Source organism: Bos grunniens, chromosome 10 (genome assembly GCF_055505025.1).
Source record: "Bos grunniens cultivar Pamir isolate PY7600 chromosome 10, Bosgru_T2T1.0, whole genome shotgun sequence".
Taxonomy (NCBI): Eukaryota; Metazoa; Chordata; class Mammalia; order Artiodactyla; family Bovidae; genus Bos; species Bos grunniens.
Genome location: NC_141174.1, coordinates 63,526,483 through 63,551,661, shown reverse-complemented (window position 1 = coordinate 63,551,661; position 25,179 = coordinate 63,526,483). Strand labels below are relative to the sequence as shown.

The following is a 25,179-nucleotide window of genomic DNA, read 5'->3' as shown; positions in this document are numbered from 1 at the left end:
TAAAATTGACAATCCTGGTATTATTTATTATTGGTAGTCTTCAGAATTCTTGCTTGCAAAAAAACTTTCTCAACAAAACCAGTAATAGGATCTTCCTTGTACAGCAGTTTTCCATTTTATAAGCTCTGTGACAATTTTAAAACAAAACTAAACCTAATTGAATAATAGAATAAAAACAGCTACAAAAAAACAAATCATATCACTTTTTGCTTTCAAGGGTAAGGACATTTTTTTCCTCTGAAATAGATCCCCTCCAATGTTCTCTAAACATATCTCATAACACTGGCTTTCTATTAAAGATACATTTTATGGATGAATCAGTTCCAGGTTCACTGTGCCAGTACTATGTTTACAGAAGCCCAGAACAAGTGTTTACACAGTGACTAAGTTAATCATATTCCCCATATGCTTTGTTTTTAAATACTTGAAGATATTTATGTCTTTAGTGGCGGATCTTCAAACTTCCAGTATCTAGAACAGTGGATGGCACTAAGTCTTAAGACATCAGTGTTGAAAGAACAGATGAATGAAATCAATCTACATTTATTACTAAATTCTGGATACAAAGTCAATATAAGGACAATTAACAATTTTTTATTTCATTTTTATAGACATAAGACACTTTGTAAATTTTCTGTCTTATCTCACAAATTCTTCTTGCTTCCAGTATCCTTTTGGTAGAAAAAGTAACCTATGCACTTGGTGACTATATTCCCAGAAAAATTTCTATGTACCAAAATGAAATACCTAGTTTGTTCTTTCTGAAGAAAAATTAGCTTAATAAAGAGTTATGTTCAACATCAAACTAATGTGTGTAATTTAATATGATCTCTAATCTTATTTCATTGCAACAAATTACAGCAAAAGTCTATTTTTATGAATACAAAATTTTTTGTTTCTGTCTTATCTTGAGGGTTTAATGTGACTCCTTAAAGGTAAATTTGTGGTGATTTTTCTGAGGACTTTCCTTTCCCTACTTAAATATGGTCCATAAGAATGAGGATAAGTTTCATGATTTTATAGGATAAAAAGATTTGAGAAGTTTTTTTTTATTATATTATTATTATATTTAATTTAGAATTAAATTAGATACAGAGAGGGTTTCTTGCTTACCTATTTTGAGACAAGTATTATACGTTAATAGTGTCCAAAGCCATTTCTTTGAAAAGTGTCAGACTTTATTTTTCTGGGCTCCAAAATCACTACAGATGGTGACTGCAGCCATGAAATTAAAAGACGCTTACTCCTTGGAAGGAAAGTTATGACCAACCTAGATAGCATGTTCAAAAGCAGAGACATTACTTTGCCAACAAAGGTTCGTCTAGTCAAGGCTATGGTTTTTCCTGTGGTCATGTATGGATGTGAGAGTTGGACTGTGAAGAAGGCTGAGCACCGAAGAATTGATGCTTTTGAACTGTGGTGTTGGAGAAGACTCTTGAGAGTCCCTTGGAGTGCAAGGAGATCCAACCAGTCCATTGTGAAGGAGATCAGCCCTGAGATTTCTTTGGAAGGAATGATGCTAAAGCTGAAACTCCAGTACTTTGGCCACCTCATGGGAAGAGTTGACTCATTGGAAAAGACCCTGATGCTGGGAGGGATTGGGGGCAGGAGGAGAAGGGGATGACAGAGGATGAGATGGCTGGATGGCATCACCAACTCAATGGACATGAGTCTCAGCGAACTCCGGGAGTTGGTGATGGACTGGGAGGCCTGGCGTGCTGTGATTCATGGGGTCGCAAAGAGTCGGACACGACTGAGCAACTGATCTGATCTGATCTGATCTGTCTTATATCACTGAGGCCAAAATAAAATGTCAGACCAGAGTTAAAATATTTAGAACCAAGTTGGCAGTGTATAAATGCTCCATCCTTAGACAGAATCAGGACTTGAAGCCTTAGTTTGGCTGCCTGGGAACGATAATTTGCATTTGACTTAGGGTGGTATTTTGGAAGATATCTGGGTAGTGGCTAAAAAATCCTCAGATGACTATTTAAATTCCAAGAGAGAAGATTTAAATAAAAAATCAATGGTATAAAAATTCAAAAGCACTGAATATGGAAAAGGAGAAGTCATTTTAATGGCAGCAGAATAGTCCATGTTATTGATAAAACAAAATTTATTTAATCAGTATGTATTGTTATTATTGTTAGACAATAAAATTATTTTCAGTTATTCTGAACAAGGCTGAAATGAATATATTTCCCATAAGTACTATACACAATTATTTGGAACACATGGTTCTTCAGGATCATTTTAAATTGCCCTTATCAGCAGTCTATCTATGAGAAAGTACTGCCTTTTTCGTAAGCATGGGTTTTTAAGCAATGGGGCTTTTTTCCTTTTTTTTTAACACGTGCTGCTTACCTGGTAAAGAATCAATGTTAAGAGTAAATCAATGGTTATTCCCACCCCCTTCTTAGTTTCAGTCATGTGATGCTGAGTCTTCTCTCCTGAAGATAACAACATGAATGGAATGTTATCTTGGAGAAAGTCAGAACTCAAAATTCATGCTATTATGAGTCTGATTCCACAAAATCAAATATTTTCCACTTTCCCCCAAGACAAATACTTTACTGAATAAAAGTAGGATGTTATCATCACAATTTTTTCTTTTATGTGTGTATTTTAAAGATTGAATGAAAGAAAGTGTAGATTTCTGCCTCCCAGTCAAATTTTAATCCTGGAAGGAAGCATGAAGAAGGATGTATTATGCAAACTTTCCTTTCCACCAGCCTGGCCTTATATTGACTATTAAGCAGTGAGCAGCCGGACTCTACCTGTCAGTAAAAGAATGATCCTGCCATTGCTCAAAGCATTTCATAACTTCTGTTACTGAGTTTAAAGTATTAAACACTTCTATTTTTCCTATTAATTCTCTTTTTCTTCCCCTCTTTCTGCCTCCCTGTGCAGCTTGACCAAAAACACAAGATTGAACCTAGGCTTGTGCTAAAAACAAAGCTCTCCAAGCAGCAAGGCCATGAAGGACGCTGCCACCCTTCTTTTCTGGTCAGATTGAGAGGGAGTATTGGGGAGCCTTTTATGGTAAATGTCAGGGAGTAGACTGACTGATGTATTTCAATATGCGTGCTGCTTGCCTACTGGCAATGTTGACCACAAGTGTGTAGTTGGATGAATAGCAGAAATACAAATCAGCAAAAGTTGAATTGCCATATGCCCAGAGGACTGCCTCTATCCAGAACACTCTTTTATAGAAATATTTCATGGTGATCCTAAATGAAGTAGTAAAAACTGATTTGTAAACTTATTGTTTAAATTTATCTGTACAACTATAGATAATACAGTTTGTCTCCGAATAAAGTTGATTACTTTCCATATTTTTAGTTATTGTGTGGAAAAAAAATCAGAGAATTAGTAGCAGTTATTACTGGGATAATAAAAATAACTTTTGACTATCAAACTCTTGGTATAGTTATAACTGGTATTTTTAATATTTATTTGAAATCTTGTGATGATAGGGAGATCCAATCCAACAGGCTAGAGAAACACTGTAACCTTCCTGATGGTCCTGTTTGGACAAGAAGAAAGAAAAATATACTGTGCAGGGTATTGATTTGTTTCCTTTAATTTTCATAGCAGCTTTGTTATTGGGAAGATATAGATTTTCTTTTTAACTCACTGGATTCTCACAAAGAAATATTTATTACATTATTCTCTTTATGCTCTGAACACCAACTACAATGCTATCTGAATTATTATGACACATAGATTCTAATAGACTTGTAAATGGCTTTGAGACAGAGATCTAGAGGCACACTTTCTCCTTTATATTGTTTTTGACTATGAGATAGATAACAGAGATAGGATGTATATGTATTAAATTTAAATAGTGTACCTTGGCCAAACTTTCAAGTGCTTTTAAAAATAAATCCTTGATGACAAACATCTTTTTCCTCAAATACAAAGATGAGAAACTATAATAGTTCATTATAATATGATGTATCTCAACTTGGAAGATATGATCTGTATGCAATGAAAAAAGTCTGAATTATATTCACTCAGAGAAGAAATTCTCTCTAATTTAATAGCTTAAATTATGTCATATTTTAATTAAGTACCATCATGATTCTGACTACTATTACATTGCAAGGATAAGACTACGTTCCTTTCCTCTTCAATACTTCTGACAGATTTGGCTTAATTGCCTTCAAGAAGGAATTAATGGCATCTAGATTCTCAGGGAGAGAATGTTGACGTTTAGGTCTCCTGAAAGAGGGTTCAAATTACTCAGAGCCTGTTCTTCACACAATCACACTGATCTTATTTAAAATGGTTTCCCTTAACTGAAGTGACAAATTTAAAATGGTAATATTTTCACAGTGTGTGCATGCAATTCAGCAAACTTAATATGTGAGAAATACTGCATGATCAGAAAATTAATTCCTAGTGAGTAAATGCTAGTGGGAGTTTAAAAAAATATATGTGAATTTCTGTATTAGAACTGCACTACATAAAATTAAGTCATCGATTGATAGTTTTTTACATTTATTTATAATGCTTTAAAGCATAAAGATAAAGATATCAATATGTAGGAAAATACAGATGATGCTATTAGAACTGATGTTCAAATATAACTTCTCAGAAAAGTGGGAAGAGCTACGTGTAGCATTAATGAGTAAAAGCAGATGGGGAGTCAAAGATTACAACACAATTCTGATGATCTGACTTCAACCTTAATGGTGCCTTCTGCAAATGTTTTCTTTCTGATGACATATATTGGTTCTGATCATTACTGCTAAGGCAAAGACTTGGAATGCACTTTGAAAACTGACAGTGTACATCTTTGGAAAAACTTCAGGATGTGAATAAAGTTGAAAAGAGCTAGTAACATTAATAATTTTACCTTCATTTTATTACTGGTTCAGCAAATAATTAGACTATCCTTCCCCCGCTCCCTTTTTTTTTGATAGGTAACATGTGGATTTGTTCAGATACAGAGAGAAGTGCACTCCACAGAGTGTGGGCCATCGCAGAAGGGGAGTATGGCCTTTTCCCTTATGTGCAAAGAGCAGGAGAACTATCCATAACTAATACGGAAGAGATTTGAAGAGAGGTAACATAATAAGCAGTACAGGACAGGGAGGTCTGGCATGCTGCAGTCCATGGGGCTGCAAAGGGTCTGACATGACTGGGCAACAGAACAATAACAGCAACAACATAATAAACAGGTGGGTAGCCTAAATTTTGATTTTTTATTTTTAGTTTTTCTTTTTTTTTTATTTGAGAAACTACATAAATATTAACACTGAGTGTAACTTCTCAAGACTCTGCCAGTCCAACTTGCTGGATACATGTCATTTGGTTGTCAAAGCTTCTAATATCAAATAATAACATAAGATTTTGACTGCTGGCAAAAACAGAAAGAACTAGATGGCACTATCAACTGCAATTAGAAAATGTTTTCAATTGCTAGTTATTTCAGGAGCCATCATCATGTCTATAACTGCCCTGGAATTTGGCTTAAAATGCCAGATATATATCTACACAAGCATGCAATGTCTACTAAGGACAACATTTTCTGGATTGTTATTATTCTTAGATAAATATAAAAGCAGAATGATGTGATGAGAGCATTATAATCTCTTTTCCAATCCCTATTTAATGTTAAGGATTTGTGTGATTTAAGATAAATTGTCTCAAAGCCTACTTCCAAATCTTTAAATGAGAGTATAAGAATAGAAGATCTCCAGAATTCTTTTTGCCTGTGACTAAGAAAATGTAAAGTCAGTCTCATAATGCCTCTATACTTTTCCCTCAGAAAATGTCTGAAATGCACTGTGAAAGAAGTAAAGGATTAAAAGGGGCAGTTAAATATTTTACTAGGTGTAGGATATAAAACAAAAGGGACACTGGAAGACTAACACTGTATTAATTTTACTTTTTAGAAACTTTCCCCCTAATCCTTCTGAATATAGCTAAATATATTTTCATTACAAGCACTGATCATGCTAAATCAATTCTAGAAAAAGAGCCCCAAAGAAATTTCAGGAGGAGAAAATTTCTATTTGCCTGAAAAAGTACTACACAATAATGTTATTGTCAGCTAAGCAAATATATTGGACAGACTTAGACAAAGAACTTTGCAAGTGATGGTTTTTTATTTTTATTTTTTAGAGTTTATGATCAAACTAATTTGAATGTATACAAACGCCTAACAAATAAAACATAAAATGTGTCAATGTTAACAGGGGCTCAGAATCACTTATTTTTCATTTAAAATTCCAAGAGGTAAGAGAAATCGTATCCACTTGAATTAAAGACATCCTTGGATGCCACAAACCTACGTTTGAATAATATTAAAACTACTCACAACTTAATTTATATGGCAATATATTTCATACTTTTTTTTTTGGGGGGGGCCATGTTTTTCTGGTAGGCATCACACACCAAAGAAAGATTTTTGAGAAGCTTGATAGTTTATAAATGATTTTTGAGGAGAAAAAAAACAGTTGGAAAAGAAGTTAACAGCTACGAGAAACTTGAAAACAAAATTAAATTTTAAAAAATGGGGTCGGATGCCACAGTTGTGTTTCCTTGAACAATCAAAATTTATGAAGCGAAGTAATCCTTAGCCAATAGACCTTGAAATGTCTTGGAGATAGAAGAACCTAAAGATCCAATATAAAAAATATTTTATTCATCTTCATTTCTCATTAGTAATTTAAATAGCTTAGAAATTCATTGATTCAAAATCTTCATTTTTTGATTGACTTCCCTCCAGGATAGAGTAACAGAAACCATATTTATCCTCCCCACTGAAACAGCCAAAGAACTTGACAAAAATATTGAAACAATGAATGGTATTGAGAACACTAGACGACATCAGGTAATGAAGAACAATGAACCCTGAGTGACAGAAGTCAAACGAGGTCTGCTCTATGACTGCCCTATACAGAATTTATAGATTATGAAGAAAGCAGAACAAAGGTAGAGCCTACTAGAAAATTTGGGTTGAAGAGAGAGACCTGAGAGTCCAAGGCAGCTAGAGTATGTAGGGTAGAAAACCAGCAAAGAAAGAACTGGAGAGAAAGAGACATCTGCAGACGAACCCCCTGAAGTTCTCAGCAAAGTCCTGATTGGGACTCGAATGAAAGAAACGTACATAAGGCTGGGAAAGGCCCAGAGGGATGCAGTTAAGGGAACAGTGTCCAGCTAACACACTTGGGAAAATCTCATAATTTACGGGGCATTGGATAGAGTACTCAGAAGAGAAACAATCAGGCTGCTAGCAAAGACTATTCTAATCTCACCTAACAAATCTTTAAAGCAAGAACAAAAATTACCAAAAATTTTCTGAGTATTAACAACTAAACTACATCCACAGGGCTTTCCCTGGTGGCTCAGTGTTTAAGAATCTGCCTGCCAATGCAGGGGACAAGGGTTCGATCCCTGATCCAGGAAGATCCCACATGCTGTGGAGCCACTAAGCTCCTGGGCCACAACTACTGAGACCGTTCGCCTGAAGCCTGTGCTCTGCAACAAGAGAAGCCACAGCAATGAGAAGCCCACACACTGCTTACTACTAGAGAATAGCCCCTGCTCTCTGCAATTAGGGAAAGCCCATGTACAGCAAAAAAAGACCCAGCAGAGCCAAAAATAAAGTAAATCTTGGAAGAAAAAAAAAAGCTACATCCACAAATAAGCTCCAATATAAATACAAAAAAAAAAAAAAAAATCCATCACCTATCAAGGTAAAATTTACAATGTCTGACACCCAGTCAGACTACCAGACATGTAAGAAAGCAAGAAAATAATGACTTGTAAAGATGAGAAAACATCAATCAATCAAAACCAACCAAAAACTGGCACAGATGATATCATTAGCAGACATTAGTTATTATAACTGGACTTAATATGCTCAAAACATTAACTTAAGATATGAAAAGTATTTTGTAAAAAGACTCAAGCTGAACTTAAAGAGATGGAAACTATACTAGCTAAGATGAAAAATACTCTGAGTAGAGGTAAAAGTAGATTGCGTGCATGCTAAGTTGCAGTCCTGTGCAGGGACTGGAGCTTGCCAGGTTTCTCTGTTCATGGGATTCTCTAGGCAAGAATACTGGAGTGGGTCGCCATTTCCTTCTCCAGGGGATCTTCCCAACCCAGGGACTGAACCTAGGTCTCTTATGTCTCCTGCATTGGCAGGTGGGTTCTTTTACCACTAGCACTGCTTGGGAAACCCCTGAAAGTAGATTAGATATTGCAAAAGAAATGATTAGTGGCTGTGAAGACAATTAATTATGAATAGTGAAATAATTTTAGATAAGATGGTGGTTTCCTAATTTCCTTACATTTCTTAAGTGGGAACTGTCTGTAAGGACAAGTCATCTAGACTTGACCTGCTTTCCAGTTTGAGAATCACAGTTTTCAAATTCTGTGGGCACCAAATTTTCCTGGATCTTCTTCCTTGTAACTCTAAAAAATACTACTTAGGATCAAGCTGTTCTTCCACAGTTTATTGTTAATGATTGGTTTGTGTTCTATGTGGTTCCACTGTCTTTAATAACTATTCACATATGTACACTTCTCCTTGGAAATATCAATCATTCCCATAGTTTTGGGCAACACATAAAGCCTAATGACTTACACACATGTTTGTCCTCAGAGTTTCAGAAAAATATATACAATAGCCCTCTGCACATCATTAAGAGGACATTCCACAGGCATGTTATATTAACATGTCCAGAACAGAAATAACCCTAATGATCCCGGAATTTATTCTCTTTTCCTCTCTTTGTTATTTAAGGTAATGGGTAAAATAACAGGCATTACTCAAGATTCTCTAGTTAGAAACTTCTTGGTCATTCATGGCTACTTCCCAAATTCCCAACATAAAAATGTTCTGCTAGTTTTTATACCCAAATATATCTTGAAATTATCCTCTTTTCTTTGTACTACTTCCCTGGTTTGTCCCTTCAATATCCCTTATGTGAATTTTACAAGTGTCCTAACTGGTTTGCTGACCCGATTTTACCTCCTTGAATCACCTTCCATACAATCACCTAAGTGATGCACCATCCCATCCCTTGAGTAAAATCTTCCATGACTCCCCAGTGCCTATGCTCTTGAGGTTCCTTAATGTCATCTCACATCAGTCTTTATTTTTGTATTCCAAATTCCAGATAAACATCTCCATGTTTCTCTGACAAATCCTGTGAGATATGACCTGCATGTTTTGTTTACTCTGAACTCTGCATCGATATTAATATTAGCCCCTTTTCTGAGTTGCAATCCCTCTCTCCAGATCAGGTTTCACCCCAAGCTACAGGCTCCTCTTGCTTCTCCTCCATACTCTTCTTGTTCATTATGTGTGCTCATAGAAACTTCTGCATATTTTACTACTGACATTATTACATTATGCAATGCATGTGTTTAGATATGTATTCCCACCAATCTGAAGTAAACAATCATTATTAAATCTTTATGCCTAGCAATGTGCCTGACATATGGTACTAGCTCAATAAGTACTGAGTTGTTGTCTGTGACAATAAATGACTGTCCTGAAGGTGTGGTGGTGTTGGTTTAGTCGCTTAGTCATCTCTGACCTTGCAACCCCATGGACTGTAGCCTGCCAGGTTCCTCTGTCCCTGGGATTTCCTAGGCAAGAATATTGGAGTGGGTTGCCACCCCAATATTTCTTTTTTCATGGGATCTTCCCAACCCAGGGGTTGAATCCAAGTCTCCTGCATTGTTGCCACATTATTTACCGCTGAGCCATCAGGGAAACCTATTTTGGAAGTACTTAATAAATATTGACTAAATTGATGTCTATAGCATCAAGGAATTACTCTGAAGGAAACATTAATATAACTATTCCCTTAAATGCTTACTGTATATATATTTGATTTAATAATTTTGTGTTAATTAGGGCAGTGATATATAAAGCAAAAATATGTCTTTTTAGAAAGATTTTTTTGATGCGTATAGAGGTATGCACATTTTAATATTAAGGTTACTTCTATCAGTAATGCTTTGGAGTTCCATCTTTACAAGTTTAATTTAGTTTAATAATATGCTGCCATATATTCCATTTTTACTATTTTATTATTTTTCATAGAAAAAAATTATTAGGATCTATTATTTGAGTTGCTTTTATGTGTTTTTAGATAATCAACTAGACTTACTCCATTATTCTTTACCAGAGTGAACAACTGAATGCATTTTTATCATCTTGGTAAGTTTTAGTAATGCAATTTCTAATCAAAATCATTACAGCTTTATAGATTAGGTTACCAAAAAAGAGTATTCCACCAATTAAAAATTAGCATAATTGATGCTGTCTGAATTTCCATACCCTTACTAAATGCCATAAAATGCAATTAAGAACTCCCCAGTATGAAAAAAAAACCTCAACCTGAGTATATAAAACACATATATTATATAAAGTTATTAAAATCAGTAAGCTACATTATTTTCTTCATTAAAACAGCTTCATGATAAATTGTTTCTAGCCGTGATGACTAGTATAAACACTAAAATATTTTTTATATATTTGCAACTAGTTCTTTCTCTTAATCCTATCTAAGCCTTTCTTTTCTACATAAAAACAAATAAAAGCAATTTGTTTAAAGTTCTCTGACATTGAAAATCAAAGTAATAAATTACTAAAATGACAAAAAGACACATTTTGTTAAAGCATACAAAATTCCATCAAGTAAAATTCAGATTGAGAATTGATTATCCAGCTTCTGTTATATAAGAATCTATGTTGTTTGTCTTCAAGGAACAAAATATACACATATGATTTTATAGAAATGGATAACACTTTCTCCAGGCAAGTCATTTGAATTCAGATAGACCATTATTCAAACATATTACTTGAGAAATGTTACTTAATAAAAGAAAAGGGCATTTTCCCTTTATACACTGCTTTTAGAATACAGGGAAACAATCATGTGATTTTTGTGATGCTTATATCAGAATTTTTACATACTATTTTTCTAATTTGCTCAAGTTCTGCCTTTAACATTATGCTCAGGTGCAACAATCTATCCATAGACGTGACTGTTCTTTTCTTACCTGAAATGAAGTAATTGGATATATATTAACATGTGCCTCATTCCATCGTTGTCCTTTGTTCCCACTTGAAGACCACAGTGGATTCTCTATGGTTGTCTGTCCTTTCAAACGTAGATAGACATTTAAAACACCTAAAAATAACAATGTAATTTTATTCTGTGTATTTATTTTGGCTTCATACTTGTTTCTCCTTAACTGAGCACTTGTAAACTTTTAAAAATGAAATTTCATGGACTACTCCAGTGTCTCCTCTTCTCTTCCTCTCTCATTTCCAATCTTCCTCTTAGGACACTTGGCATACATGGCGGGTCTCCAGAGATGATCACGTGCTAATCTATAGAACCTCTGAATGTTATCTTATATGGCAAAGAGACTTTGCAGATATGATTAAATTAAGAATTTTGAGATGGGAAGATTATTTCAAATAATCTCAGTGGGCCTTATGTTTAATCACATATATCTTTTTTTCTAAGATGGAGACTTGATACAGGAGAGAAGGTCATATGAATGAGAAGATGCAACACTGCTGGTTTTAAAAATGAATGAAGGAGCTACAAGCTGAATGCAAGCAGCCTTTGGAAGCTAGAGATGACAAAGAGACAGATTCTCCCCTAGAGCCTTCAGAAGACAGCAACCCTGCTGACTTCTTGATTTTAGCTCCATTATACGGCACCCCACTCCAGTACTCTTGCCTGGAAAACCCCATGGATGAAGGAGCCTGGTAGGCTGCAGTCCATGGGGTCGCTAAGAGTTGGACACGACTGAGCGACTTCACTTTCACTTTTCACTTTCACACAATGGAGAAGGAAATGGCAACCCACTCCAGTGTTCTTGCCTGGAGAATCCCAGGGACGGGGGAGCCTGGTGGGCTGCCGTCTATGGGGTCGCACAGAGTCAGACACGACTGAAGCGACTTAGCAGCAGCAGCAGCAGCATACTCATTTTAAATTTCTGTTCTGTAGAACTTTAAGATAACACATGTGGTTGTTTTAAGTCATGAAGTGTGTGGTAATTTTTGTACAGTGGCAACAGAAAACTAATACAGCATATAATCATGTACTGTCTATAATGGTCAAAGTTTATCGAATTTTTTTATCATCAATTAACATCAGTCTTAGTTCATTTTTAGTTTACTTTTCATCCAAATCTCTTTTTCCCTAAAAGAATTGTCTTAAGAGAAAATGAAAACAAGTTTGTCTTATGATTTGATGTATCTCAACAGTCTCATGTCTTGCACATAGTACTAACAGTAATGATGATAATAATAATACGATACGTTGAACACTTCAGGTAAGAATGAATCCTCTCAACAATTCTGTGAAGTACTTAATACTGTATCCTCATGTTATAGATAAGAAAACTTAGAGTGATTCAGTAATTTGCCTTATATCATACAGTAAGAAAATAGCAGAGGCAGAATTTGAACCCATTGAGTTTTAAAATCTGGTATTTTAATGCTAGGCAATCAGTATTTTAATAGATGCAATTTAAAAAGTCAGCTTTATTGAGGTATAATTTACATGCAATAAAATTCATTTTAAATGCACAAGTCAATAATATTTGATCAATATATATTATAGTAAGCATCAATTCAGCCAAGATAGAGGACATGGCAAGCCTCAGCATCCCTCACTATTTCCTGGAGTTTTCCCAAGTTCATGTCCATTGAGTTGGTGGTGCTATCCAGACATCTCATTCTCTGTCATCCCCTTCTTCTCCTGCCTTCAATCTTTCCCAGCATCAAGGTCTTTTCCAATGAGTCAGCTCTTCACATCAGATGGCCAAAGTATTGGAGCTTACCTTCAGCATCAGTCCTTCTAATGAATATTCAGAGCTGATTTCCTTTAGGATTGACTGGTTTGATCTCTTGCAGTCCAAGGGAATCTCAGGAGTCTCCTCATTGAAAGAATTGAAAGCATCAATTCTTCATTGTTCAGCCTTCTTTAAGGTCCAATTACCACATCCATACATGACTAGTGGAAAAACCATGGCTTTGACTATACAGACCTTTGCTGGCAAAGTGATATCCCTACTTTTTAATACACTGTCTAGGTTTGTCATAGCTTTTCTTCCAAGAAGAAAGTGTCTTTTACTTTCATGGCTGCAGTCACCATCTGTAGTGATTCTGGAGCCTAAGAAAATAAAGTCTGTCACTGTTTCCATTTTTCCCCCATCTATTTACCACGAAGTGATGGAACCCGATGCCATGATCTTAGTTTTTTGAATATTGAGTTTTAGGTCAGCTTTTCACTCTCTTCTTTCACCTTCATCAAGAGTCTCTTTACTCCTCTTCACTTTCTGCCATTAGGGTGATGTCATCTGCATATCTGAGGTGACTGATATTTCTCTTGGCAATCTTGATTCCAGGTTGCACTTCATCCAGCCTGGCTTTTTTCATGATATCCTCTGCATAGAAGTTAAACAAGCAGGGTGACATACACAGCCTTTAAGTACTCCTTTGCCAATTTGGAACCAGTCTGTTCTGTGTCCAGTTCTAACACTTGCTTCTTGGCCTGCATACAAGTTTCTGAGGAGGCAGGTAAGGTGGTCTGGTATTCCCATCTCTAAGAATTTTCCAGTTTTTTGTGATCCATACAGTCAAAGGCTTTAACATAGTCAATGAAGCAGAAGTAGATGTTTTTCTAGAATTCCCTTGCTTTTTCAGTGATCCAATGGATGTTGGCAATTAGATCTCTGGTTCCTCTGCCTTTTCTAAATCCAGCTTGTATATCTGGAAGTTCTCAGTTCACATACTGTTGAAGGCTACCTTGAAGGATTTTCAGCACCACCTTGCTAGTGTGTGAGATGAGCACAGCTTATGTACAATTATATGTTATATAGTAATTTATCCTTCAGATTTTTAGATCAATTTTGCCTAATTATTTATTCATAAGACCACCTGTATTCGTATTATACACAAATGAATAAATACAAACACCTAATTTTTAAACAATAAAAAAATTGCATTCTTTATATCATAACTTTCACTTTCTAACTGGATGAGCTTGACGTGGTCTCTTAATCTCTCTGCCTTAATTTCCTCATCTAGTAAATGATGATGATGAGTGTAACTAGCATAAGTTTTCTGTGGAAACTGAAATTAGTTATAGTATATAAACCATAAATTGTCTCAAACATTATCTTCAGTATATTTTATCTATCGAGATATCAAATACTACCTCTTTATTTCTCTCTCAATGCAATAGATTACATCAGTATACATTTCTTAATGTTGAATTATGAGTATACTACAGGAATAACTTGGTAATAGACTACTATTTTCTTATTAGGTTTGATTCGATTTGCTAGTATTGTCTTTAGAAGTAATGCATCTATATTTATATATAATATTATCCACTTTTCTTTCTTGTTTTATCTTTCCATGTTGCATGTTCACTTTTTGCTTCAGACTCTATCATCTATCTTTTTCCATCAGTGTAACAAATAATCTCAGGCTTGTCCTTCATAGTACAGTACTGATTCATTTTCCACAATTTGGATTCTATCCTTCTGCTCCTAATATCATCTTGATCCAGCTGTATTATTTCTGATGTTGCAGTCTTTTCTGATCTTATCAAATTCCCCTTTATTTTGGTCCTGTATCTAATTCCTTCTTTTCTAATTCCATTCTAAACAGTGAATGATTCCACTGTTGTATCATTCTTATCTTTTTTTTGTTTGTTTCATACAGTTCATTTTACACTTTCTTGAAAATATAAATTGTAATTCTTCTTTGACAATTTGTGCTTATTTTACTGTGTACATGTTAGCCTCTTTTTATACTGTGGGATCAAGCCTGATTTTCTCTCTCTTTCTCTCTTTTTTCTCTTCTTCCTCTTTATTCTTCTTAAATAGTTCTAAGTAATCCTGTGGCATTTTCCCTAAAACCACTAATGGGGCTTCTTTTATATGCACAGCATGGGTGTGGATTGTTAGCTCCTCCTCTAAAATTTAAAGCTATAGGCCAGCTGCATGTGAGGTTTCACTACTATACAATGATTCAACAATCGAGAATAAATGGAAAAACATTTGTATCTTTGAGCCTTTTAAGAGTTGAACTTTCTGGGGTTTTTCCCCTATACTCGGTGAGCTATTGTAACAGGGAGTAGCTTTCTAAATTCATCTTCACTAGACACTCAGTGAGGCTCAGTTTTTCTTGCTGGCTGGTGGTGGTCCCTGTGTATCAGATATGCAATCTTATACCAGAAGGAAAAGTCACCACAGCACATATTTCTGTGTGGTGTAATTGCATTCTCTTTTTAAACATGAATCCACAATGGGAAGCGCTCCCAAGGAAATCACGCCCAGATAAAAATAAACTGTGTTAAACATTAAAGTGATAATAATTTTTTGAACCTGTTGTCATTGGATGAACAAAGGGTTATGTAACAAATACCTTTTGAAAATTATGTAGTGAAACAGTCTGTGTGGGGGTTAAATAGGAAAGGACTGCTTCTCAATTCCATGGCCTGCCTCTAGCTATAACAGTGATAACTGTGCTGAACTAAGATCATTTCTACTGATTTCTACTTAAACTGCATTGCTTTTCCAGAAAGAAAAGTATCAGTTATCTTACGTTAATTTTTTTTTTGTATTTCTTAAATGTATCACCTTAGCTTTTTAACCCAGTAGAGGTCTTTCAATAGCTTGCATGTAAAAAAATGAAAGGTGCTCCCTCTAAGCTACCAATTCAGTTCAAGTTATTCCATACATTAAAAAATTACCACTGGATGCTTTAGTAAATGAAGTACTAATGTAAATAGATGGCAGTGAGTGAAATAACATTTTATACAAAGTCTTATTTCTCTTGGTAGCATGGCTTGCTATTTTGATTGCAGTGAGAGGAATCAATCCTAACACCAAATCAATACACAGAAATATCTCTTAAATGTTAATAAAATGATGATATCCTTTTTAGATCTATTCATTTTAATTAGGCTAACCAAGCACTGTTTACTCTATGTCTTTTATAATTTACTTACATAAATGCATACTTTTGAAATAATATACATATTAATAGATATGGCTTTCCACTACTATATCAATACTAATAATTATTATATCAATAGTGAATATATTTTATCTCAGAGAATATGCTTTACCTGTGATCATGTTTACTTTTTTATTAACATTTTATTTTTACCTATGTAATATAAACTCAAACTTGGATTATTTCTATTTATATTTATCAAATATGTACTATATGAAAAGACTTTTCTTAGGTCTAAAGAGGCCAGGTCTGAATTATCCTAGATTTTGAATTAATTTTTGAATAGATTTTATGGCTAGATTTTATTTAAAAGGAAGTATTACTTGTGTTTTAACAAAAAGACACTAGAAATATAATTGATTTAAATAAGTTCTTACAGATATATTATAATGTAAATGTCTATTCCATTATCCAAATCAATAAAAACAAATTATTGATTCACTAGTCTATTTTAGAGCTGATGACAAAAATACTATTAATAGACAAATGATGAAAGGGAATTCAGTACCAGAAGTTACTTAAATTTATGTCCAGATCATCTTGGTCAACAAAATGAGGACTTGAGAAACAGAATAAAGCTATTCAAGAGAAATTCGATTCAGCAAAGCTGATTCAGCCCATTATTATAGTATTATAGTAAGAAAATTCCAAAGTGAATATAATGGATTGTGTTAATACCCTTTAAAAGTAACTTTAAATCCTCAGAGGCAGTGTGTTTATGCTTTGGTAAGCACCAGATATCAATAGGTGTGAATTTAATCATCCCGAAGGATTTTCAAACATTATGTAGTGCATGAAACAAGTTTGAAGTTGGTAAGCAAAACTTAACTGTATTTTTCTTCTGGGTTTCCTATTTCTTATCTTTTGGTCACCAGTCTTTAAGAGTCAGGGGCCAGAGTTAGGACACATTTGTTTATCTCATGCTTGGGGATTACAGTCAGAAAGACTAAATGACCTAAATGCTGTATTATCTCATGAGCTGTGACCTGAGTTTTGGAGTTATTCCTGGTGCTATTCAATAACACAATTCTTATTTTAGTACTATTTCATATAAACTGCAGTATAAAATATAATTTACTTAAATATTATTTATAATTACTATTACCAAGTTCTCTTCCTTCATTAAGTCCTAAACATAAACTTGCTTCTAATTATTTTACTATAAGTATTTTTATATATTTTAGATAAATAATTTAAATATATGTCCTAAAATGGGCATACTCTTTTAGAATAGATACTTGAAATTACCAAATTCATATAATCTCTAGCTTGCTTTACTCCAAAGCCTAGGGAATCACTTGCATATAAATTATGTTTTCATTCTAATCAGTAATACAGACTCATTAATTTGAGCTTCAAGATGTGCTGAAATCATCTAGCTCCAGGCAAGAGCTGTGTCTATTGATAGGTAATTGGTAACATCATTTGTATTATACACACAGACAAAATGGGAAATTATAAAATCATTATTTTCTGCCTGAATAGAAACAGCTGCATCCCTTCATTATTATTTTTTAAATATATAATTGAAATGATATCTTAAATTTTAAAAGTCAGTACCATGCCTTCTTGTATCCAGTTGAACCTCTATATCAGTATCCAAAATTTTACTAAAATATAGCTTTCATAAGACTTTCTATTTCTCCAATATATGTCAGAGACCATTATAGATTTTGTCACTATTTGCTTCTAAAACAGAGCAGGACCCTATGGGGCCCTCCCAGGTACAATTCCTTTTCAAGTCTGCCATTTTTTATTTATAGGAACAAGGCTTCAGTGTCCTAGACCTTCTGGGTCTACCAAAGGGCAGATTCAAATAGTTGCTAATCAGAAAAGTGAAGAAAGGAAGAAGCAAAGGAGGAACAGTCAAGAAAACAGCAGTGCAATGATGGGGCAGGGTCCTGGGTACTCCTGAAGAAATATACATAACAATATCTTTGAATTCTTCTGCAGGAACAAAGACCACCACCTGAGGGGAGAATGCTAACACCAGGCTGAACACAAGATTCCTGGAGCATCACCTCATTACCTTACCACCAACCAATCAAAAGAAAGTCTCACACCCTGCAGTCCTCACCCCAAATTTTACCTATAAAACACTTCCTTGACAACCTTCAGAGAGTTTGGGCTTTTTAGCTTGCACTGTGCTTTCTCCTTGTCTGTTCTGCAATAAACTTTTCTCTGCTACAAACTGATATGTGGATTTGTTTGGCCTCCTTCTCTGTAAGGGCACATTAACTTGCTTGTATTCAGCAACACATCTCTTAGAGAATGGCTTACATTTCCTTTCTTCCTTATCTTAACTTTGCTATTCTAGATGTTCTCTCCCTTGTTCACCCATGGCATGGGCTTGTCATGCGTTTTTGCTGTATATTACATTTTGACTTTTATTTTATTCAGCAATTTGTTATCCCAAATAAATAACAGACTATTTGATGGATAGTTCTATCATCCTTTAAATTTCTCTAAACTAGGCACAAAGAATGTTGAACTCATCCTACTGACTAGAAATGAGTGAATCTAAGACCTAATGAGATCACAAAGGGCCCTGTAGGGCTCCAGGGCACAAAGTATTTCTGTGTCCCCCCATTTCTTTGATTACAGAAAACAGCCTTCATTCAGCCTCCATGTCCTTCCCTGAATTCCAGTGGACAGACTCAAGCTGTTGTTAATCAGGGAAGGGAGGGGATGTGAGACCAAGGAGAAATAAGCAGTGAAGAGCAGCCTTGAGGTAAGGTCCTGATTCCCCATCAAGGGATACACATAAAGATATCTTTGAGCTAATTCCAGATATTGAAACCCTTCCAGGTAAGAGAAATGAACAATTACAAGCATGTAGATCCCAGACCAGTTAGACCCGAAGGTTGATGATACTGATTCCTACTTATGTCACCACAAACCCATCAGAAGAACGTTGTTGTTGTTCAGCCACTAAGCTATGTCTGACTCTGCAACCCTATGGACTGCAGCATTCAAGACTCCTCTGTTCTTCACTATCTCCTGGAGTTTGCTCAAACTCATGTTCACTGAGTCGGTGATACTATAACCATCTCATCCTCTGCTGCCCCCTCCTCCTTTTGCCCTCAGTCTTTCCCAGCATCAGAAGAATGCCCATGGACTAACTGAGGCAGGAAGTAAATGCTCTCCACCCCCAGGATAAGGTGATAGAAAATTTATTCCCTGTAGACCCAAAGTCAAAGATGAGAATGGCAGGGAAACTAAGAAAGGAGACTGGGCCCTTCCCAACCACATATTTCAAAGTCGTGAGACCTCCTCAATTACACATAAACAGAAAGTCTCCTTGGAGGTCATCAAAAGGGGAGAAATGCTAAATGATGTTAGTCTACCCACATGTCTCTTCAGTAGAATCCATCTTGGTTAAGAGATTCAAGTGCACACATGTGAAGATCCTGAGATATAACCAAACATGGTTCAGGTAAATCAAAACCAGAAAAAACGCCCCATAGAAGGAATTGAAACTGAGGTAGGAAGTAGATGAGCCCCACCAGGGTAAAGTGATAGGAGATTCATTCCCTATTGATTGAAACTCCAAGATGAGATTAGCAGGACAGTTAAGGGAGGAGGCTGAGTCCTGCCCAGGCCACATATTTCTCGTTCTCAAAGTCAGGAGACCTCCCTGACCGCATATGTGTGACAGCCTATCGGGCTGGCCACTACCCAGAAGCCCAAATTATAAACTTTGTAGTTGCTCAGGCACAAGAAATAAACTCCAAAATAGGGAGAATTATCTTAGGACATAAACTCTATAGACAAGGGATCACTCCAAGTCCTGGCAACTGGTCTACTGTCATTCAGAAGCCCTTTTCTGGCCATTCTGGGTTAGGTGCCCTGCACAGGGTATCATGGGAGCCAGATACATTGTCAGAAATCAATGGGAGAGGAGAGGATACTTGAAACCTCATTGGGATCCAAGGGAATTTAGGGAATGCTCAGAATCCCTTCAGGTTAAAACCTCCTGGTAAATGTTTCCAGGATGATGTATTTCATTCTAGGAGCACTCTCTTGTTCTTGGTTGCAAGTTACTCATCACGGGAGGATCCCTCTCCAAGCCAGAAGAAACATCTCTGGAGTGTTTCTTTAAGAATTGGAAATTCTTAAAGAGTTAAAAAAAGAGGAACTTAAATTGTACTGTAGCAATGCCTGGCCTTTGTGTAAGTTGAGGAATGGAGAAAAATGGCCTGAAAATGAGTCTCTAAATTATAAAACCATTCTGCAATTGGATCTTTATTGCTGCAGGATGGTAAAGTGGAGTGAGATTCCCTACATTCAGGACTTCATGGACCTTTACCAAAATATTGCTCTACACAGCTCCTGTAATTTAAAACCTGGAAAACCAGAAAACTCTCCCGACATTTTAGATGATCTTTTTCTAAGCTCTTCCATCTCTCCAGGGAGGAAACCTAGCTCTTCCTGTTCCTGACAATATCCCTACATCTCTGGAGCTATCTACTTCTCCCAGTCCCTCCCTCCAATCCCAAACTCCACCTCCCTATGTCCTTCCATACCATCTGTTACCCCAAGAAACAGAAGTTAGTCCTGCTGGGGTAAGTTACAGTGGAGCTTCCTATCACCCAGGATCAGGGAAATTATGCCCTCTTAAGGAAGTGACAAATGGCAAAGAGACAATTAGAGTACATGTGACCTTTACTTTAACTGACTTAGCTCAATACAAACAGAAACTGGGTCAATTTTTGAAGACGCTAGTAAGTTTACTGAAGGGTTTCATGCCCTCACCCTGGTCTATGATTTAACTTGGAAGATGTTCAAGTAGCTCTGTCTACCTGCTGTACCCCTGAGGAAAACAGATAATCTGGACAGCAGCTAGAGGCATGCTGATCAGCTTGCCAGAGTCCAATCTGAACATTATGCTTTGAGTGGAGATGTAGTCCTGAATCAGGAACACTTTTGGAATCATAATTCTTGGGAGGGAACAGAAGCCAAGAAGCACACGATCCAATGTATATTAGAAGGCATGAGAAAGTGTATCAAAAAGTGAGTTAACTATGAAAGGGTTGAAGGAGTGACCTAAGGGGGGAAAAAATCCAGCCCTCTTTCATGGGTGGCTTGTAGAGGCATTTAGATATTATACCAATATATTGCATGCAGACTCCCCCCATTTCCAAAGGTCATTCTCTGCTGGGACAGCATTTTATTAGCCAGTTTGCCACTCATATTGGATGGAAACTCCCAAAGTTACAATTTGGCCCACAAACACCCATGCCCCAGCTTTTAGATGTGACCTTTGGGGTATTTAATAATGGAGACCAAGATCAGGAGAAAGAGAGAACCCAACAAGAGAAAAGACAGGCCAGCGTTCATGCACAACTGATAACCGTTGCTGTCAGCCATGCCTTGCAACCTCAGGACAGCCCAAGGGGGCCGATGAAGTCCACCTATCCATCTGGAGTTAAGAGCAACAAGGGGGGATGCTGTTACTACAAATTCACGTCAACCAGCCCCAGGGCCTGAGATTGCCAGAAAGAGTCCCCTGGGCCATGCCCAACCTGCAGAACAAACAGGTCATTGGAAGAGGGACTGTCCTCAGTCTGGAAGGAGAAGTGGGGTGCCCACTCCGGAGATGGCCATGCTGAATGACTGAGGTGGCCTGGGGATTCTGGTGGCTCCTCCCAATCAGATGCCTATTTTGATGGAAGAGCCCCAGGGAGCCCTTGACATGGCAGCTAAGAAAGTCCATTTCTTAATTGATTCAGGAGCTACTTACTCTGTGTTAATTTTTCACACTGGGTCTCTCTCCTCTAAAAGCTGCACTGTGACTGCTGTCAATGGAAAGTCTTACACTCATTACTTCGCTGGACCTCTCACTTGCCAATTTTAGCAGCAGTTGATTTCAGATGCCTTTCCAGTTGTGCCTCAGTGTCCTACCCCTCTCCTTGGGAGGGACCTTCTGAGTACCCCCTGAACCATACTCAGGTTAGGAGGCCCCAGGCAGCCCCTTATTTTGACTCTGACTGAGCCAGACCAGGGCTTCCCGGGTGGCTCACTGGTAAAGAAGCCTCCTGCCAATGCAGGAGCTGCAGGAGACCCAGGTTCAATCCCTGGGTAAGGAAGATCTCCTGGAGAAGGCAATGACAACCCACTCCAGCAACCTTGCCTGGAAAATCTCATGGACAGAGGAGCCTGGTAGGCTACAGTCCAGGGGGCTGCAGAGTCAGCCACGACAGGAACTGAGCATGCATGCAGAAACTGCCTATCCTAACAAGAGACAATATCCTAAAAAGTCGAAAGCGAAGAAGGGTTTACAACACTTTGTAGATAAATTCTGAAGGCCTCTTGGTGTCCTGCCGGTCTCCATACAATGCTCCTATTCCAGTTGTTAAGCCAAATGGGGTCTATAGAATGGTATAAGACCTTAGAGCAGTAAACAACGCAGTAGTCCCTATGCATTCCCTTGTGGCCAATCCTTATAGTATGTTAGCCCAAATCCCTGAGAATGTTAAAACAGTTCACTGTACTCGATCTCAAGGATGCCTCCTTTTGTATCCCAGTTCATTCCTCGTCAAAACATCGTTTGTCCTCGAGTGGACTAATACTGACTCAGGCCAAATGCAACAATACACCCGGACAGTATTGCCTCAGGGGGTTGGGGACAGCCCACACCTGTTCACTCAGGCCCTAGGAAAGGAACTAAGGGAAATAAACCAAAAAAGAGGTGCTCTTCTACAGTACACAGAAGATATATTAATATCTAGTCTCTCCATGGAGTCCTCAGATCAAAATACCATCGAAGGCCTTAATTTCCTTGGGGCCCAGGGTTACAGAGTCTCTCAGAAAGAGGCACACGTTTCAAAGCAACAAGTTAAATATCTGGGATATATTTTAAACCCCATAATAGACAGTTATCTCCAAAGAGAAAACAAGCTATATTAGGCCTAAGCTGTTTCAAAGACAAAGAAACATCTCTGTACCTTTTGGAGCATGGCAGGATTTTATAGAATTTGGATTCCAGGATTTGGGCTAATGGCTAAGCTCCTGCATGAAGCCACTAAAGGCCCAGACACAGAAGTGTTACTTTGAAACAGGGAACAGGAACAGACTTTTAATGATATCAAGCAAGCTCTCAACAGAGTCCCTGTTTTGGGTCTCCCCAATTTGAGAAAGGCATTCACCTTGTATGTCACTGAAAAGCAAAGGACAGTTTTGGGGGGTACTTATACAGAAGCTAGGGGAAGCTCCTCAGTCTATAGGATACTTTTCCAAGCAACTAGATAGACTCCCTGCCCCTAGGTTGGCCTGCCTGCTTCCAGGTGGTAGCTGCCACATATTTATTGGTGGAAGAAGTGAATAAGCTTACCTTTGAACAGCTGCTGAAAATCCAAACTCCTCATCAAGTGCAAGGGGTCTTAGTGATAAAAGGCTACCATGGGCTAACTGGAGGTCACCTTATCAAGTACCAGGCTCTGCTCCTTGACTTTCCAGAGCTAACCCTCAAAATTTGCCACACTCTTAACCCAGCTACCTTAATGCCTGCCAAAAGCTCAGAGCTAACATATTCTTGCCTCAAAACCCTTGACCACGTTTATGCCTGTAGGTCTGACCTAACAGTCCAGGCCGTAGAAAACCAACAGTTCGCTGATGGCAGTAGTTTTGTTAGAGATGGAGTCAGGAGGGCAGGGTACACTATCGTGAGCACTCATAGTGTCACAAAAGCAAAACCTTTGCCACCAATCACCTTGGCACATAAGGCTGAACTGATAGATCTAACCCAAGTCTTAACCCTAGGGGAAGGATACATCAGATCAGATCAGATCAGATCAGTCGCTCAGTTGTGTCCGACTCTTTGTGACCCCATGAATCGCAGCACGCCAGGCCTCCTTGTCCATCACCAACTCCCAGAGTTCACTTAAACTCACATCCATCGAGTTGGTGATGCCATCCAGCCATCTCATCCTCTGTCGTCCCCTTCTCCTCCTGCCCCCAATCCCTCCCAGCATCAGAGTCTTTTCCAATGAGTCAAGTCTTCGCATGAGGTGGCCAAAGTACTGGAGTTTCAGCTTTAGCATCATTCCTTCCAAAGAAATCCCAGGGCTGATCTCCTTCAGAATGGACTGGTTGGATCCAGTCCAAGGGACTCTCAAGAGTCTTCTCCAACACCACACTTCAAAAGCATCAATTCTTTGGCGCTCAGCCTTCTTCACAGTCCAACTCTCACATCCATACATAAGCACAGGAAAAACCATAGCCTTGACTAGACGAACCTTTGATACATACACAGACTCAAAATAGCCTTCCTTGTTTTATGTACCCACATAGCTCTCTGGAAAGAGAGAGCACTTCTAAATGCAAGAAACATCCCTATAAAATATGAGACTGAGATCTTACATCTCACAGAAAGAATCCAAAAACTGAAACAGGTAGTAGTCATCCACAGCCACAGGCACTGAAGGGGAAATTCTCAAAGTTCCCAAGGAAACCACAGGGCAGATGGGGAAGTGAAGGAAGCAGCCCTGATGCCCACAGCCAAAATGGCTCTAGTCGCATCTCTTAGCCCTTCTAACATTATACTCGGGTACTTGACTTCCAAAGAGAACTGGGAAACAGATAGAGGGGGACTGAGGGAACAGATGACTGGTGGCACATAGATCAGAAATTGCTCATAAGTCTTTCTGACCAATGGAAAATTATTAAAGGACTATAGAATTCTATCTGGGGAGAAATGCAATGTTTATGATTGTTTTCCTACTTTTTATTACTTTTTACAGGGAAAGAGTTACTAGAGACAATTAAAAGAGTCACTTAAGTCTGTGCCCTATGTATCACCCATAATCTAGGAGGCAATGTCAAGCCTCCTCTGCTTGTTAGCCATGATGAGGGACTAACCCAGGAGAGAACCGGCAAATAGATTCCACTCAGATGCCCTCCTTCCAGGGATTCACATAATTACTAGTCTTAAAAGACGTTTTTACTGGATGAATAGAGGCCTTCCCTACTAGAACAGACAAGGCAAGTCGAGTAGATTTCGGTTGCCCTGCCACCTTCAGAGTGACAATGGACCTTCATTTGTAGCAAAGATCACACAACAGCTTTAGCAGGCTTTAGGAATTAAATTTACCACCTCCATTTGTCCCAGAGACCTCAGTCCTCAAGAAAAGATGAACAGACTAATCATACTC

General features: G+C 37.4%; 1 protein-coding gene across 2 annotated transcripts in view; it reads right to left on the bottom strand.

The window, feature by feature from the left end:
* The window catches only part of MDGA2 (MAM domain containing glycosylphosphatidylinositol anchor 2), a 919,864-nt gene that overhangs the window by 3,163 nt on the left and 891,522 nt on the right, over positions 1 to 25,179 (bottom strand). For both annotated transcript variants that reach the window (XR_015133654.1, XM_086318927.1), the window contains exon 15: positions 11,038 to 11,168. Coding sequence is in view for 1 of the 2 variants with exons in the window: in XM_086318927.1 (XP_086175053.1) it covers positions 11,038 to 11,168 (131 nt within the window). In the remaining variant the exon portion in view is untranslated. The remainder of the gene's footprint in view (positions 1 to 11,037; positions 11,169 to 25,179) is intronic.